At 44.8% G+C, this 17708-nt stretch overlaps 1 protein-coding gene and 1 long non-coding RNA gene across 2 annotated transcripts in view; one reads left to right on the forward strand and one right to left on the reverse strand.

Moving 5' to 3' along the window:
• LOC126334663 (uncharacterized) overlaps window positions 1-9836 on the forward strand; it is a 57153-nt gene extending 47317 nt beyond the window's left edge. The window contains exon 3 of the long non-coding RNA XR_007564765.1: window positions 8851-9836. This is a non-coding gene — a long non-coding RNA (uncharacterized LOC126334663). The remainder of the gene's footprint in view (window positions 1-8850) is intronic.
• The window catches only part of LOC126334662 (ER membrane protein complex subunit 4), a 64188-nt gene continuing 55486 nt past the window's right edge, over window positions 9007-17708 (reverse strand). Inside the window, exon 4 of the mRNA XM_049997125.1 lies at window positions 9007-9267. Coding sequence (XP_049853082.1) covers window positions 9071-9267 — 197 coding nt within the window. The 3' untranslated portion in view covers window positions 9007-9070. The remainder of the gene's footprint in view (window positions 9268-17708) is intronic.

The following is a 17708-nucleotide window of genomic DNA, read 5'->3' on the forward strand; positions in this document are numbered from 1 at the left end:
GGTGTGTTGCTGTAATTTATTTCCAGACACTGAAATTTTACTGTAAACTATTTATATTTCTTTCACAGGTTCCTCGAGTCGATGATCCGGCAAAATTATGGGAAAAGGTTAAAGAATTTGCAGATCAACATAAAAAGCAAAAATGATCCATTTGGCTTTATGCGTGTGTAGGTCCCTAGCTGTCATGCGCAATTTACTGTATTTAAATGGTAAGATAAAGTATTAAACTGTGTAGTACATTTTGTATGGATAGAGTTGATAATTCATTTTATATTTGCATAAAAAACTGAATGTTCTTGTCTCTGCAATTGAATGGATGAGTTGAAAAAGGTACACACTCCACAAATTAAAATGATAGCCTTTTTCTTCTCTGGACGTATCGACACCCATTGAGCATTTGGCAACAATAGTTAGATACGAGTGAGTTGAAGAAGGGACATGTTCCTGGAATATGTTCCTTCTTCAGCTCAAGGCCGCGCTAGTGTCGGCGACACCCACCACAGCACTAGTGCTCGCTGCTGTCGTGTTTGGCGTGTAATGTAGCAGATGAGTGAGCTGTTTAAGGTTATCTTGGTTATGTTAAGATCAGTGCCAAAATTAGTTTAGTGAAGTTTATTAGTTTTTGGTTTACTTTAACCAAGTAACAATGTCAGCAAAAGACAGTGACAGCGCTGAACCAAGACATAAAAAGGGAAGACGTCACAAAGAAAAACGTATGGGAGATGGAAAAGTTAGCAAGGCGTCACGGTGACGAGTTTGTAACTTCAGCAGGCGTTCATGTTCCAGCCAAAACAACCGGCCCTAACTGTAAGTTCTTGGAAAAGACATGCCTTGGTACAGAAGTAACTTCAGGTGCGCCCCAGAGAAGTTTTGGTGAGACCCTTGCCTCGTATTCATGTTGTATATTTGGCTCCTTTCACCGGTTATAGCATATTTTAACGAAAAACTAGTGACGATGCATATTTTCGCTCTACGTTTACAATTTAGGCTACGTTTAGGCTAGCTTGATCTAGTCGTGGTGTGTCAGATTGATCGCGAACAACTGCATGCAATCGCTAACTGAGAGGCCACTGCCTAGTGAAATCATTACAGAAGAGTAACAAGACAGACAGGCAGACAGACAGACAGACAGACAGAGTCAGTGCTCCTCATTAATCCCCTCCACCGTCATACTATACTCGTTGGCAACAATTAAACTATGCAAGCTTTTCGTCGCACGCCCATTGTTTCAGTTTAGCTTTCTGTTTACTTGTACATAGTTGAATGTGTTTACAATGTGTAATGCACCCTGCTGCAAAAAAAAAGGCGTTTCGTGGATAGCTGACCATCCGGGAACATGTATATATGACGGAATTGTTTTACATTGTCGAGTTAGTGAGAAAAACGGTCTTTATAGCGCAGAACTGCAGAAGAAAGCACCATGACAATAACTTCCAGCAGGGATTTGTCCAACAGTAACCAAAAAAGTCAGTTTAACATGGATCTATGTGAAGCATTCATTGCAAGCAATATTCCTTTTCACAACTTACAATCCCTATCCTCCAAGGCTTTCAGCACAAATATTGCTTAGATAAAAATACACTAGATGAAGCACCATTGCGTAAAAATTACATACCGACAATTTACATAAATTTTCTGAAAGAAATACACAATCAATTCAAGGGTAGCATTATCTGGATTTGTAGACAAAACTACAGACACTTGTGACCATTACAGTGCAAATTTAATTGTTGGTACTTTAAAAGAAAAGCCATCTTCTTCCTATATATCGGCCAGCAAAGAACTTGAAAAAGTAAATCATTCTACGATCACCAGATTTGTGAATGAGGGTACTAGAAAAATATTTCCAGAATCTTCTGTCGGTAAAAGGGTGTCTGTGTTTTTCAGATGCTGTTCCCTATACGATCAAAACAGGAAAAGCCCTCAGAGCATTTTATCCCAATTTGATTTGTGTGACATGCTTTGTTAATCACCTTGCCGAAGAAGTTTGTTCCACATTTGTGAATGTAATTTAACTGATTTCATCCACAAAGAAAGTGTTTCTAAAGGCTCCTGCTCGCATAAAGACCACTAAAGAAAAACTACCAAATGTGCCACCTCCCGAACCAGTGTTTAGTTGTTGGGGTACATGCGTCGAACCTGTGTCGTTTAACAGTGAACATTTCGGGGCCATTAGAGGGGTAGTAAACGGCTTCAGTAGTGCAGAGGCTTTAGCAGTTTGCCGGTGCAAAGAAGTTCTTAATGATTCTGGTATTAAAAAAAAAAAAAACATTGCTGTGATTAGCACTCATTTTTTCTCTCATAAACCTGCAAGTATTCAAAAGCTTGAAACTCAATGTTTGGCGCTGAATGAATTTATTCAGTTAATGAATAAAATTATTCTGGTGAACTCCTCACTGCTAGAGGTATTCCCAAGAAAACAAATGTTTGAAAATATTTTAAACAATAACCCAGGCTTTGAACCTTTGTTTCTGGTAAGTTCACCCATCCCATTAGCAAAACTATAAGTGCCAGCACAGCACCCAAATTCAGATACTGCCCAGTTACCTCATTTGATGTAGAAAGGTCCTTTTCTGCTTATAAAAATGTTTTGAGTGATCAAAGACGCAATCTTACTACCACCAAACATTGGGAACAGTACTTGGTCGTTTATCTTTACAACAGCAGAAAAATGTAAAATAAACTGTAAATAATGCTTCGGTCCAATAGTATTAATTGAAAATTAATGCTCTTCAAAAAATTCATGATTGTTGTTTTTTTATATGAAATACTACAGAGTATTTGAGCGTGCCACTCTGCGTGCGATATATCTTTAAGTTGGACCTGTAAATATTGATTGTTTCACTCCGACTCACTTAAATTGCATCTGCTTGTTACCAACAACAATAGCAAAGAAGGAACAATTCTTTAAACATGGTATGCAAATTTTTAGAAAATAATCCCAGAAAGGGCCCCTTCCTAACCTCTACCAGACAGTATTCAGAAAATGGTATCAGTGTTCTAAATGTACTGACTTTTTGTGTGGCTGGTACTCTTCTTCATAATTGATATGCACAGGTTAGACTTTGAGATATAATGCACACAGTAACTACCATGTTTAATTATTTGATCATGCAGTCTCTATTGATCACCTTGCAGACTTTTTGCAGATAATGTAGCTATCTGCAGTGAAGTGCTGTCTGAAAGATGCTGTACAAATATTCAGTCAGACCTCAATAAGATTTCAAAGTGGCACAAAGACTGGCATCTTGCTTTAAATTCACAAAATGAAAAGAAACATAGTATCATATAACTATGATATCTATGAAGCACAGTTGGAATCAGCCAATGTTTGTTTGACCTAGAGAGTCCCACAGAGTTGCTGAAGAAACTGGACAGGCAGACTCTTGAAGATAGACATAAATTATCCTGAGAAAGCCTACTTATAAAGTTTCAAGAACTGTCTAAGTGACGATTCTAAGAGTAAACTACCAACTCCTATGTATCACTCGCATAGGGAGGAGATTAGATTAATGACAGCATGCACTGTGGCATTTAAACAATCGTTCTTCCTGCACTCTTTTTGTGAATGGAACGGGAAGTAATCCTGATAACTGGTATAGTGGGATTGGAATGTATCCTCTGCCATGCACTTCAAGGTGGTTTGCAGAGTATAGATGTAGATGTGCCGAGGAGTTGGAAAATTCATGACAGCTCTTATTTTCTCAGGATCTGGAGGGACTCCATTGTCATTCGATTTTATTTAAATGTGGCAGGGAAGGTAAAACAGCTTAGGTTTAACCCGTCACCGCCCGCACCGAAACTGAGTTTATTGTATGGTATTGCTCCCTGTGTATCTAGTAAAGCCAACTGATGCCCTTAAGTAGTGAAAGGAGACCCTTTACCAGTTCCTTGTTAGACACAAGTTCTTCAAGTCTAGTTTTCCCAAAAATTGTGTGTCTCTTGCCATGCATTTGAAGATAGGGTGTGATGCAGTTTCCTCACTCTCATCACAGATCCTACATTTACGGTCCTCTTCCATAATACCCATTGTATGTAGGTGTTTTTTGAAATTCCCATTGCCGGTCATCAGTCAAACCATGAGTTTAATCTCTTTTCTGTTCAGGATTCTTTTAAAAGAACTACTTTGGCATCATTACCTTACCATGTTTTTGTTTATAGACCTTGGTCCAGTATTCTACGTGTTGTCTTATAATCCAGTTTCATAGTTCTAGTTTGATTATAGCCTTAGTGATTGTCAGAACAGGTTCCAGTCCAATGAATGGAGTCTTTGCCCCCATCCTCACCAATCAGTCGGCTTGTTCACTGCCACTGATCCCTGAGTGGCCACAGTCCCACACTACGTTTACCCTAATGCTTCCCCCTAGCTGCACCAGAGCTCTGTGACATTCTGCAACAATCTTAGATCTTGTTGCAGGAGATGCCAATGATTTCAGGGCTGCCTGAATAGATGTAGATGCTATAGTCCTTGTAGTACCTATGCATATTCTCCTCCACACATGCCCTAATTGCAGTAATTTCAGCTTGGGATACCGAGGCCAGTTTTCCTAGAGAGATGGTGCCTCCCAGTCTTGGCTGAACCCCGTACACCCTGGCTCCAGCACCTTGGTCTGATTTCGACCCATCAGTGAACCAGAGAATGTCCCCGTGTGGTGTCAAACTGTTTTTTCCCCACTGCTCCCTGCTTCCAATTACTATAATTCCTTTATTTACCTCACTCAGTATTTTAATATGTGATTCTGGATATCTCAATGAGATCCAGTTTTGAGTCTGTATGCACCAGTGCTGCCTTCATCTTGACCCAAAGCTATAGTGGAGGCATGTCATGCTTGGCTTTCATCCAAGTGGTTGGTGTGGTGCTAATTCCTCCTGTTATGGCTAAGCAGGCCAGTCTGCACCTTAGCAAACTCATTAACTGTAACCTGCTGTTCTACCTTCTTCCACCACACTATGGCCCCATAGGAGATCCTAGGTCTAACCACTGTGGTGTATATCCAGTGCAAATCTCTGGGGCTTAGGCTCCAGTTTTTGCCATGCCCTTCTGGTACTCATTAGAGTACCTTTCACCTTGAAGTAGATGCTCTTAGAGTGAGGGGTCCGTGTTCTCATCTAAGGTTACCCCTAGGTATTTCACTAAGCAAAGGTTGGTTAGCTAAAAGCCTCCTCGATGTCCAGAAAGATGCAGAGGGCTATTTCTTGAAAGTGAAGTGCTTTCTGCACCCACCCAGTGAGCTGTCTCACTTGATTTACCTGGTTGTGTGTGTTGGTTTGAATGTAGAGGAGCCCTAGTTAGTCTCTTCTCTCAAATATGTTCATTAACCAGTTTTTTCATTGCTTTATGAATAAAGGAGGGTAGAGTGGATTTGTCTCATATCCTTGGCCTTGCTATAATCAGTTCTCCCTGGCTTTCGAATAAAGACAACCTTCACTGCCCTCCAGGCATTGGGAATGGTTCCTGTTGCTAGGTTACCTTGTCATTCACTAAATGCTTTTTAAATTTGTTGGATGGCTAAGAGGCCTGCAGTCTGAACATATTTCAATACAATCGTAAGGTGGCTAAGATATTCTTAACTTGTCTTAAAGAAAAAGACATGTCATCCAGGCAGCACAGACCCATTGTCCCTTTAAGGCATTGAAGCAGGTTGGCAATATTATTCCCAGTCAGTCTCGTCAACCTCTGTTTACCCACAGCCTGTCTGCATGCACATAGTCGAGAAAGACTTGACTTCTCTCCAGCCATCTAGGGTGTCATCAGTGCACAGAAATGGGTAGACATCTTTGGTGATTTTATTCAGCCATCTGTATTCTGCCCAGAAATGCTTTGTGCCATCCTCCTCCTGAAGTATGCTGGAGAGGAACAAGAATTCTGAAGGTTCAATGCCGCCATTTTGCAGCATTCCTCCCTGATTATCTGTTTAGCTGGGGAAACCCTGTACTAAGTGCTAGATGACTGGTGGATTATCCCTTGTGTTGATACAGGTGTTGTTTTACCGTGGGCTCTTGTCTGTCGTTTCTTCCCTCCAGAAGTAGTGGATCACATTTTTAGTAAACATCTGTGAGCTGCCTCAGAGACTAACTTTATGGATGAGTTGGAGATGCTTTTTTTCATCAACCACCTACAATGCTTATAATCAGCGCTGGCATTTAGATATTTTTTATGAGTCTGAGTATCTTGATTGATGACAGACTTGTCTTGTCTGACAGTAGGATAACAGTTGGCCAGGGAAATCTTTATGTGTGCATATTCAAGTACCTTCAGCAAATGCAAGCAGTCCCGCGTGAAAACAACATTACAACTACATTCTTATAAGATGACAGATTTGGGGAACTGTTTTCTGCAATACATATTCCTGTTGGCTGGACATATTTTCCATTTTTTACTCCCACAACAATTTCTTACGTATTACAGAACATAATATTCTTTAGATGGTGACAATAAGCATCTAACATTAAAGAAAGAGAAATTCCTGAGTAAACAAGTGCGCGGACAGGTTGGCCATTGATGATAATGTCTATGAGATTTCCTAACATTTTGGTGTCTGTTGTCCATGGAGATTTGCATTGTGGTGGCCCTCATATACATAGATAATCACGTCACTTAGTTTTACTGAATTTAGTTGCTGCATGAGATGCTGGTATCTCTGTATTGCAACAGGAAATGGCTACAGCTTTTTGGGGGTCACCACATCCACCCACCCCCCCCCCCCCCCCCCCCACTCAAGGGCTCACAACTCTTTTCTGAGTACGTTTAGCTACCAAGAGCCCCACCCTTTACAGTACTACTTCCTTTTTTGTTCTTCAAGCCTACACTTCAACTATCCCCTTTACAGTCATGCTTCATGCTTCCCAGCATTTGCCTTTAGTGCCCTCCTTAGGATTATTCCTGCAACAAACAAAAGGGTGACAGTTGACTGGCTTGAGTAGAACTGTTGTGACATGTCGCAGTATACTGGTTGTTGAAATTCCGCCTCCTGTCTCTGCAGTAGCATATAATGAGTCAAATGTTCCACTGTGACAACATACCAGTGTGTTGTCTCAGTCCTCCAAATGTCTGTTCTGTGAGATGTTGCTTGTACTTCATTGTTGGTTGGTTTCTGGGTGGTCGTGTGATGGTACTAAAAATCAGTACACCTGTTAAACATTCTTGATAATCTCCGCCCATGGGGTCAGCGTTCATTCATGGCTGCCCCCTCTTGTTTACTCAGTTCAACATTTCTGGCTGCCATAAATGTGGCGTATGAAGTGAGGTCATGGCGGTAGTCTTGTACAACTTCCGAAGGGACAACATTTGGGAGTCATGAATTCGTAGCACCATGTAATCAATTCTTCTGTGAATTCTTTCATCAATATTTCACATGTCATTCATGTTCCCTATGTTGCACAGGGCTGTGTTATTTCTCCATAACATTGAGCCCTGTTGTTCAATTTTTCTTCCACTAAGCAAACATTGCTACTGATTGTTGCTAAAAATTGGCTTCAGTTTGGACGAGAATTTATTCATGTGGGAAACAATGGAAAAACATTTGAGAGATGTCAGACAGTGGGATTGGAACCATCACCTTCCAGTGGTAAAATCATCAGGCTATGTGTGGATAATCCACAAATGGTATACCCTTCACCATGATAATGGAGAGTTTATTGTATGTTCATTTTTAACATACTGTAAGTACAGCAGTAACTCGAGAGGCACCATAATAAGATGATGTGACTACAACCACTCAGTCATGTTAATGAAGAACAATTTTTCGTCTCGTGCATGTCTGGATTTTCTTAATATATCTCTCAGTGAATCAGGGTGCTCAAAAATTTTAGCAGTAAGAGAAAAATACGTGTTCTTGTGAGCCTATTATGGAGAATTTCCTTCTGTGTCAAGAGTGATATTGGATAGTAGTAATTCAGTTTGTTGGACACATGGCCTCCACAAGTTCTTTCAAAGGATTGTGAATTGACAAGACTTGTTATTCATTTAATTTAAAGGACTCAGGTTCCAGTATGAAACCAATCTCCATGTGCCCCTCCATAACAGACTTGTGCCCATGAGTGCTAGTAAGTTGTATTGCACACCATTCTGTGTGTACTTTGTGGCTCAGCTTCCCACCCACATGTCATCTGTTTGCCCATGTCTATTCACCTGTGCAGGTGGGCACTCAGGCTGAAACAGCCTGCTGTAGTCAATTACTTCATTTAAAAGAAGTGTATGCCACCATTTGAGATGACATCATCCTCTCCTTTCTCCAGAAATGGGAGTGTGGGGGAATCTTGCAACTTTCATCTGACTATTTTGTCTCTTCAGCTGTTTTATGTTAGTACGCTTGGGAGAACAAAATGCAGACAATGGTTGGCCAATACTTAACTTTCAGAAGGCAAAACTGTATTGCTGTTATACAAATTTAAGTTTCCTTGACAACAGAGGTAAGATCTCACTCTGTAACAACCTTGCATCTTGTGCCCTTTCTAAACTTCCATTAAACTCCATATTTGCTGTATCTCCTTTTTAACTGCACTGTTCCTGCCACTTTCCTCCATCCTTGACATTTTCAGTCCAAAGTGTTTACCAGTATATTACCTTTGTCCTTATAAAAGGGACACTCCTTCCCTAAAGAATTCCTCTGTGAGGAAACAATTAGCTGTTTAAATATGTGTGTGTTGAGTTTTGCCTCAAAGAAACCCTTGTATCCAATTGAATATATTTTAGCTGAAAAAAGCGTTATAGTTAGCCTCAGTGTGTGTTTCTTTTTGAAGCCCTGAGTAATCAAATGTGTCACATTTTCCTTACAACTTGCACTTTAAATTGGGTAATAATCAGCCTTATTTTGCCTTGTAAGACTACTAAATTGTGTTTTGTTGCAGGTAATGCCTTAAAGGAAAGGAGAGGGGGAGAAGACTGAATTGCAGAGCAAACATTTCTTGCCAACAGAAAGTTCACCTGCAGCCCAGGTCCTCCAAACACTTAGGAGATTATATATATATATATATATATATGTATTAACAGTTATCTTTTAGTTATGTGTTTTAATATTATATACAAATTAAGGATAAATATACACAATTTTTACACATTCATGAGTGTTTATGCAAGATGTATTCCTCCTCCTGAATATTCCATCCGTAATTGAGGTTCCACAAAAGCTAGCCAGTCAGAAGCATGAGATGGTAGCAGTCCCATTGAGTGACACTTGTAAAGTGCCAGAGCAACACTTACTATGTTTCCAAGTAGGTATGCAAATTTTTGCACCACTGCATGGTCACCTTCAATCATTTTGAATGCTGGCAAAAGAAAACAAGTTTAGTTCTTTGATGAACATGAAATTTTGATATCTTAACTTTAAAATGATGGCAAATGGCTCACTGTGTAATGATGTGGGCCATTAAAGTAAAGAATGATCATTTAATCACATGCACTCCAGCTGCAATCTACTGAATTGTTTTCAGAGAAAACTGGAGCTCTTATGTTCCTCATTTTTACAAAACTGCCTCTTTCACTGCAGACTAATCAAACAATAAGTTATCAACTTGTTTAGTGTGTAACAAAATTATCTTACTGTATATCATAAATATTGTGATGACTAATTTTATTACAGTAAACTAATTTGTACATGAATATTGGAAACATGAATGTAAACATTAAATATATATTTATTTATTACTCAATAACTGTTGCATGCATCACTTATTGCTGAGTGACAAATATAAAATTAACTACTTTTATTATTCACTACTCTAAAGGAGAAACATGGTCTTTATTGTTTTGAAAATGTGTGTTTACACTGCATTAGTGTTCCAGCCAAAAGCTTTAGTAGGTCAAGCTATATAATAAAGTTGTTTCACAAATCTTATTAGTTTATCATTTGTGCTAACCCTAATTTGACCGTGTGTTAACCTTGCAGCTCAATGTATACTCCTCTACAAGTTTTGTAAAATGTCTTGTTGCACTCTAGTTCATTTTATGTTTTCCACTGGGTGAAATACCAGTAAGTATGGATATGGGAACAGTGCATTGAAAGCAGTGAGAACCTGACACCAAAATATCTTCAAGAATCAAAATGGGGCGTAGTCCTCATCGAAGGCCTGAAGAACAAAATGCTAATGAATGCAGTTAAAATTTTTTCCCTACCAACCATTAGTTGTGTTAAGAACATTATGTCAATATGGAATGTTTCTGTTTCCAACTTTTGTTATTAAATTCACAAAATTACTTTTTAAAAGTATACCCACTAGAGTAATTGTAATATATGCAACTGAACATCTTGACCACTGCATTAGTAGCCTTCAACAAACTACAGAATGTTTTACTTTGTCCTGTCAGAGGTATGTAACTATGTGTCTACACAGTCAGTTGAAGAATCAGATGAACATCACTCATGGGCAGAATAACAGTAATGAATGTAAAAACTGTTTCACCATTGGCATAAAACTGATCAAAATAAATGATATATCTTGTAACAATAAGTGTATCAAATTTAGCCAGCATGACTGAACTGTTCTACCTTTCCCCCCATCTAAATACAGAGAGATGTCAATTTTGTATACTTGTATTGGAATAAATTTACAAATTTCTTTGCCAAGTTTACGATCTCTGAAGTTTCCTCTAACTTTTAGCAGTTTACAGGCACTGCACGCTGCTTCTCTTTCTGCAACCACCTCTTCTTCCTATTGCTGATAATATTTTTCAATCGATTGTGTAACATGAGAACATAGTACTCAGCAGTCTACCATCAAACAATCATGAAACTGCCGGTAATTAATTAATATCAGAGTGAAGTTCTTGAAAAATTTCAAAACTCCAAACAGTCCCAGCATGATACCCAACTCTTCACATATGTGGAACACACTAATGCTAATAATTAGATTAGGGTGCATAAATCTGTGTGTCAAGAGTGGGTTGCAAGAATTTTTGAAATGAAACTTCCTGGCAGTGGCGGACCGAGATTTGAACTCGGGACCTTTACCTTTCGTGGGCAACTGCTCTACCAGGTAGGGCAGTTGCCCGCGAAAGGCAAAGGTCACGAGTTCAAATCTCGGTCCGGCACACAGTTTTAATCTGCCAGGAAGTTTCATACCAGCACACACTCCGCTGTAGAGTGAAAATTTCATTCTAGATATTTTTGAGATGGTGACAAACTTTCACAAGACACAAAGAATGTTCAGAGAGTGTGAGCCAGTTTTTTCTTTTCTTTTTTGTGGGACTGTCAACATTGTAGCAATGTTGAAAGCAGACACGTAACATTTAGCATAAAATAGAGTTTCCAAAAACATGAGGGCATAACATTTAATTTCTGTTCTCTTTTACTTCAGAGTTTATTTCTTCTATCCGACAGCAAAAATTAAATTGTGGTGCTTTCATATTTCATTATTAAAAACAATGTACATTTTCACAGCACATGTTGAGTAACTTGCTGAAGCACTGTCATGATACTGCAGCTTATTATCTTGAGAAATTAATGGCATTGTGGTATTACCAATCGCATGTAAACAGTGGTGTATCATTACTGAATATAGCTAGGAACTCTGCTAGCTTTAAGAATTATCTTGGCCTAATTTAACCAATAAGTGTGCCTTTAACATGGCAGGTATTAGCAGGGCAAGTCAGGTAAAACACATAATTTTGCATTGTCACTGATTGGCTGTAGTTTCACAGTTGTGGCTCCACAACGGTACATTTCTGGTCCACTATTAGGAGGCAAATTTTGTTCAATTCAAAGTCCCCCACTGCTCTGGTCATACACCAGATTCACTTCCCAATGTAAGAGCAAACTTCCCAATCATACTGCAATCACTTGAGAAGACTATTATCCAACAATTAATTGAGAAATTACATTCTGTAAGCAGCGAGCGTCAGAAGACATCCTGCGAAACATTACAAAATGTGTTTTCTGAGAACAACCTAGAACAGAATGTTTGGTTGTTGTTGTTGGGATGTTTAAGGGGGACTAAACAGCTAAGGTCATCAGTCCCCTATTCCAAAAAACCGGCGAAACAAAATTTACGGAACAGGTAAAACCCCAAGGGGGGAGGAGACGCCCCTCCCCCCAGTCACTGAAAGAACACCAATGTGTCAGCGAACACTAGAGACAAGAAGAGTACAGACGAACACGGGACAGAAAGAAACGGAAGAAAATAAGAGGGTCGGAGACTGGTTGACTGACCATGGGAACAAAAATTGGGAAAGAGTCAACCATCCGAATACACACATTAAAATCTGCAACCAATGAGACACTCGAGGACAAGATACACAGAAAGGGAAAGGGACAGGTCCCCCCTAAATGGAATCATAAAAAGGACTACCACGGATAAAATTTAAAACGTCATCAGCCATGGAGGCATCGTCGCATAAAACCAAAGGCAACGTGCCCGGGAGATTAAAAGTCTGCCGGAGGATGCGCAGGCGGGGACACTCCAACAAAATGTGGGCGACTGTCAACCGGGACCCACACCGACACAGGGGGGGATCCTCCTGACGCAAAAGATGTCCGTGCGTCAGGTAGGTATGGCCGATGCGGAGCCGACACAGGATGACAGAGTCCCTGCGAGAAGCCCGCAGGGAGGACTGCCACACATCGGTCGTCTCCTTAACAGCCCGCAGTTTATTCGGAGAAGTCAGGCTACGCCACATCTGAAGCACCTTACGGCGCAACGCCAGCTGCAAATCACGAGCCGGGAGGCCGATCGCCAAAGTGGGGGCGTCGACCGCCCCTTTGGCCAGCCTGTCGACACGTTCATTCCCCAGGATGCCAACGTGACCTGGCGTCCAAACAAAGACCACCGAACGACCAGAGTGGGTAATGGCAAAAACAGACTCCTGAATAAAGGATACCAGAGGAGAAGAGGTATAGCAGCGGTCGATAGCCTGGAGGCTGCTCAGGGAGTCACTGCAGATGACGATGGACGTACCTGAGCAGGAATGCATATGCTCAAGAGCGCGCAATATGGCCACCAGCTCTGCAGTAAAAATACTGCAGCCAGCCGGCAAGGAGCGCTGTTCAACATGGGCAGCGTGAGCAAAAGCGTAGGCAGGACGACCATCCACCAGGGAACCATCAGTGTAGACAGGCTCACAGCCTGAAAATGAGGCGACGAGCGCAAGAAAACGGTGACGGAGGGCCACATGCGGAACCGAGTCCTTGGGTTCCCGTGCCAAGTCCAGGCGGACGGACGGACGGGTCATACACCAGGGAGGCGTGAGTGCACAGGCCCGGAAGGGCGGCAGAAGAGGGAACGACCCCAGTTCCGACAGCAGGAACTGGACACGGACAGCAATGGAAAGCCCAGACCTAGGTCGCCGGTCGGGCAGAGGGAGGACCCTGGGAGGGAAAAGCAGGCGATGATTGGGATGGCCCGGTGAGCAATGCACGTGGACAGCATAGTCGGCGAGCAGTCGGTGGCGGTGAATCCGCAGCGGGGGAACCCCGGCCTCCAGCAGCAGACTATCCACGGGGCTCGTACGGAAAGCACCAGTGGCAAGCCGAACCCCACAGTGGTGTATGGGGTCCAACAACGTCAACACTGAGGGCGATGCAGACCCATAGGCCAGGCTCCCATAATCAAGCCTGGACTGCACAAGGGCTCTGTACAATCGCAACAGCGTGCTGCGATCTGCACCCCAAGACGCATGGCTCAGGCAGCGGAGGGCGTTGAGGTGCTGCCAGCACTTTTGCTTCAGCTGAGTAATATGAGGAACCCATGTGAGCCAGGCATCAAAGACGAGTCCTAAGAAGCGGCTAGTGTCCACCTCTTCAAGTAGGTGACCGTCGAGGTAAAGTTCCGGATGAGGGTGGACCGTCCGACGCCTGCAGAAGTGCATAACTCGTGTCTTGGCCGCAGAGAACTGAAATCCATGAGTCGGAGCCCATGATGCCGCCTTGCGAACGGCTGCTTGCAGCCTGCGTTCGGCGACTCCCGTAGTCGTTGAGCTAAATGAGATGCAGAAGTCGTCGGCATACAAAGAAGGAGACACCGACGACCCCACGGCTGCAGCCAGACGATTAATGGCCACTAGAAATAAGGAAACGCTCAACACCGAGCCCTGCGGGACCCCATTTTCCTGTATATAAGATGAACTAGAGGCGGCACCGACTTGCACCCGGAAAGAGCGGCGCAATAAAAAGTTTTGAAGAAAAGCTGGGAGCTGACCACGAAGACCCCACTCGCGCAACGTAGCAAGGATGTGATGCCTCCATGTTGTGTCATATGCCTTCCGCAGATCAAAAAATACAGCAACGAGATGCTGACGACGGGAAAAGGCCGTACGGATAGCAGATTCCAGCCGCACCAAATTGTCCGCAGCAGTCCGGCCCTGACGGAAGCCACCCTGGGATGGAGCGAGGAGACCGCGCGACTCAAGGACCCAACACAAACGCCGCCCCACCATACGTTCGAGCAATTTGCACAAAACGTTGGTTAGTGTAATGAGACGATAGCCATCCACCGCCAGAGGGTCCGCACCGGGCTTCAAGATGGGAACGATAACACCCTCTCGCCATTGCGACGGGAACACGCCCTCGCTCCAAATGCGGTTAAAGATGGCGAGGATGTGTCTCTGGCAGTCCCTGGAGAGATGCTTCAGCATCTGCGCGTGGATGCAGTCCGGTCCTGGCGCTGTATCAGGGCAATTGGCGAGGGCAGCGAGGAATTCCCTCTCGCTGAAAGGAGCATTGTATTTTTCAGAACGACGTGTGTGGAACGATAACGGCGTCCGCTCGGCGCGCTCCTTTAGAGAGCAAAAGGCAGGACGGTAAGTTGCAGTCGCAGAGCTTGTAGCAAAGTGCGTGGCAAGGAATGCGGTTAAAGATGGTGAGGATGTGTCTCTGGCAGTCCCTGGAGAGATGCTTCAGCATCTGCGCGTGGATGCAGTCCGGTCCTGGCGCTGTATCAGGGCAATTGGTGAGGGCAGCGAGGAATTCCCTCTTGCTGAAAGGAGCATTGTATTTTTCAGAACGACTTGTGTGGAACGATAACGGCGTCCGCTCGGCGCGCTCCTTTAGAGAGCAAAAGGCAGGAGGGTAAGTTGCAGTCGCAGAGCTTGTAGCAAAGTGCGTGGCAAGGTGGTCAGCAATGGTGGCAGCGTCTGTGCAGACAGCGCCGTCCAGGGAGATTCCAGGGACACCCATAGGGGTCTGGTATCCATAAATCCGCCGGATGCAGGACCACACGAGCGACGGGGAGACGCGGGAGCCCAAGGATGAAATGTACCTCTCCCAGCATTCCTGCTTAGGCCGTGCAATAGGACGACGGGCCAAGGCACAGAGCTTCTTAAAGGCGATAAGGGTCTCCAGAGACGGGTGCCGCTTATGACGCTGGAGAGCCCGCCTACGGTCGCGAATAGCCTCAGCAATCTCCGGCGACCACCAGGGGACAGACTTCCTCCGAGGGAGTCCAGAAGAGCGAGGGATGGCAGTCTCGGCCGCAGAAATAATTGACGAGGTCAAGACACGGACCACCTCGTCAATGTCACCCTGTGGGAGAGAAGCAATGGTGGCAGCGGAAGTAAAAGCCGGCCAGTCAGCCCTGTTGAGAGCCAAGCGGGGCAGGCGCCCAAAAGAATGACACTGGGGCAGTGACAAATAGATGGGAAAATGGTCACTACCACACAGATCAGGATGCACTCTCCAGTGAAGGGATGGGACAAGTCCGGGGCTGCAAAGAGAGAGATCGATGGCCGAGAACGAGCCATGGGCCACACTGAAATGCGTGGGAGCACCGGTGTTCAAGAGGCTAAGGTCAAGCTGAGCCAACACATGCTCCACAGCGCGACCGCGGTCATCGGAGACAGTCCCACCCCATAGAGGGTTGTGAGCATTGAAACCGCCCAGGAGCAGCAATGGCGGCGGGAGTTGAGCCAGCAGCGCAGCCAAGACATGTCGGGAGAGTTGCCCATACGGAGGAACGTAAACAGAGCAAACAGTAATAGCCGGCGAGAGCTCAATCCTGACAGCGACTGCCTCTAAAGGCGTCAGAAGGGGTACTGGTGAGCTACAGACAGAGTGGTGAACAAAGAGGCAAACTCCACCTGAAGCTCGTTGACAGTCAGCGCGGTTCTTATAGTTGGTTGGTTTGTGGGGGTGAAAGGGACCAGACTACTTAGGTCATCGGTCCCTTGTTCCACGACCATAATAATACACGAAGAAAAGTCCAACAAGCAATAAACACATAACGGAGACGACAAGGGACGACACAGTACAAGAAAGACATAGACGAAGACCAGAGAAAAGAGATGAACAGACACGCAGAGTGCGACGGTCATTGGCCGACCATGAAAATAAAACTGGAAAGGCCAACAACCAAGGGACACATTAAAACACCACAAACTAAAACCCCAGGCCAAAAGCCACAGTCGACACTAAAAAAAAATAAAAAGGGACTCTCATATTGAATGATAAAAACCCCCTGCTCGAATAAAACGGAGAACTAAGTCAGCCATAGTAGAGTCATCGGTTAAAAGAGCAGGGAGTGTATCAGGCAGCGCGAACGTCTGCCTGAGGGCAGTTAAAAGTGGGCAGTCTAGTAAGACGTGTACCACGGTCAGGGCCAATCCGCAGCGACAGAGAGGCGGGTCGTCACGGCACAAGAGATACGCGTGCGTGAGCCGGGTATGTCCTATGCGGAGCCGGCAGAGGACGACAGCGTCCTTGCGAGACCCCCGCATGGAGGAGCGCCACACACTGGTTGTCTCCTTGACTGCCCGAAGTTTGTTGGGAGAGGGCAGGGTGCGCCACTCATCACGCCAAGCAGCAAGGACCTTCTGCCGCAATACGGATCGGACGTCACTCTCTAAAAGACCGATCTCCATGGCCGGGGAACTGACCGCCTGTTTCGCCAGGTCGTCAACCCGCTCGTTACCCGGGTTGCCGACGTGACCCGGGGACCAAACAAAGGTGACAGAGCGGCCGCAACGGACGAGAGTATGGAGGGACTCCTGGATGGCCATCACCAGACGGGAACGAGGGAAACACTGGTCAAGAGCTCGTAAACCGCTCAGGGAGTCACTACAGATGACAAAGGACTCACCTGAGCGGGAGCGGAGAAACTCTAGGGCACGATAGATGGCAACCAACTCGGCAGTGTATACACTGGAGCCAGCTGCCAATGACCGTTGCTCACAATAATCCCGTAGAGTGAGAGCGTAACCAGTGTGACCAGAGACCACCGAACCGTCGGTGTAGGCCACCGCCGCGTTCGGAAACTCGGCCAGGATGGAAAGAAAGCGGCGGCGGAGGGCCTCCGGAGGCACTGAGACCTTCGGACCCTGTGCCAAGTCGAGCCGAAGGCACGGTCGGGGCACACTCCACGGGGGCAGACGGAGATTGGCCCGGAAAACAGGCGGCAGAGGAAAAAAGTCAAGGCCACGGAGAAGGTCCCGGAGGCGAACCGCAATGGGACACCCTGACCGGGGCCGCCTGTCCGGAACATGGACGATCGAGCGCGGGAACAGGAGACGGTAGTTTGGATGCCCTGGCATGCTATAAACGTGCGCGGCATAGGCGGCCAGAAGGCGGTCACGCCGGAACCGCAATGGAGGGACACCAGCCTCCACAAGTATGCTGTCGACGGGGCTTGTCCGGAACGCTCCCGTGGCGAGGCGGATCCCGCAGTGGTGTAAGGGATCCAGCAATCGCAATGCTGAAGGCGAGGCAGAACCGTACGCCACACACCCATAATCAAGGCGGGACTGGATCAGCGCTTGATATAGGTGGAGGAGGGTGGACCGGTCG

This window comes from Schistocerca gregaria, chromosome 2, assembly GCF_023897955.1.
Source record: "Schistocerca gregaria isolate iqSchGreg1 chromosome 2, iqSchGreg1.2, whole genome shotgun sequence".
NCBI classification, from domain to species: Eukaryota; Metazoa; Arthropoda; class Insecta; order Orthoptera; family Acrididae; genus Schistocerca; species Schistocerca gregaria.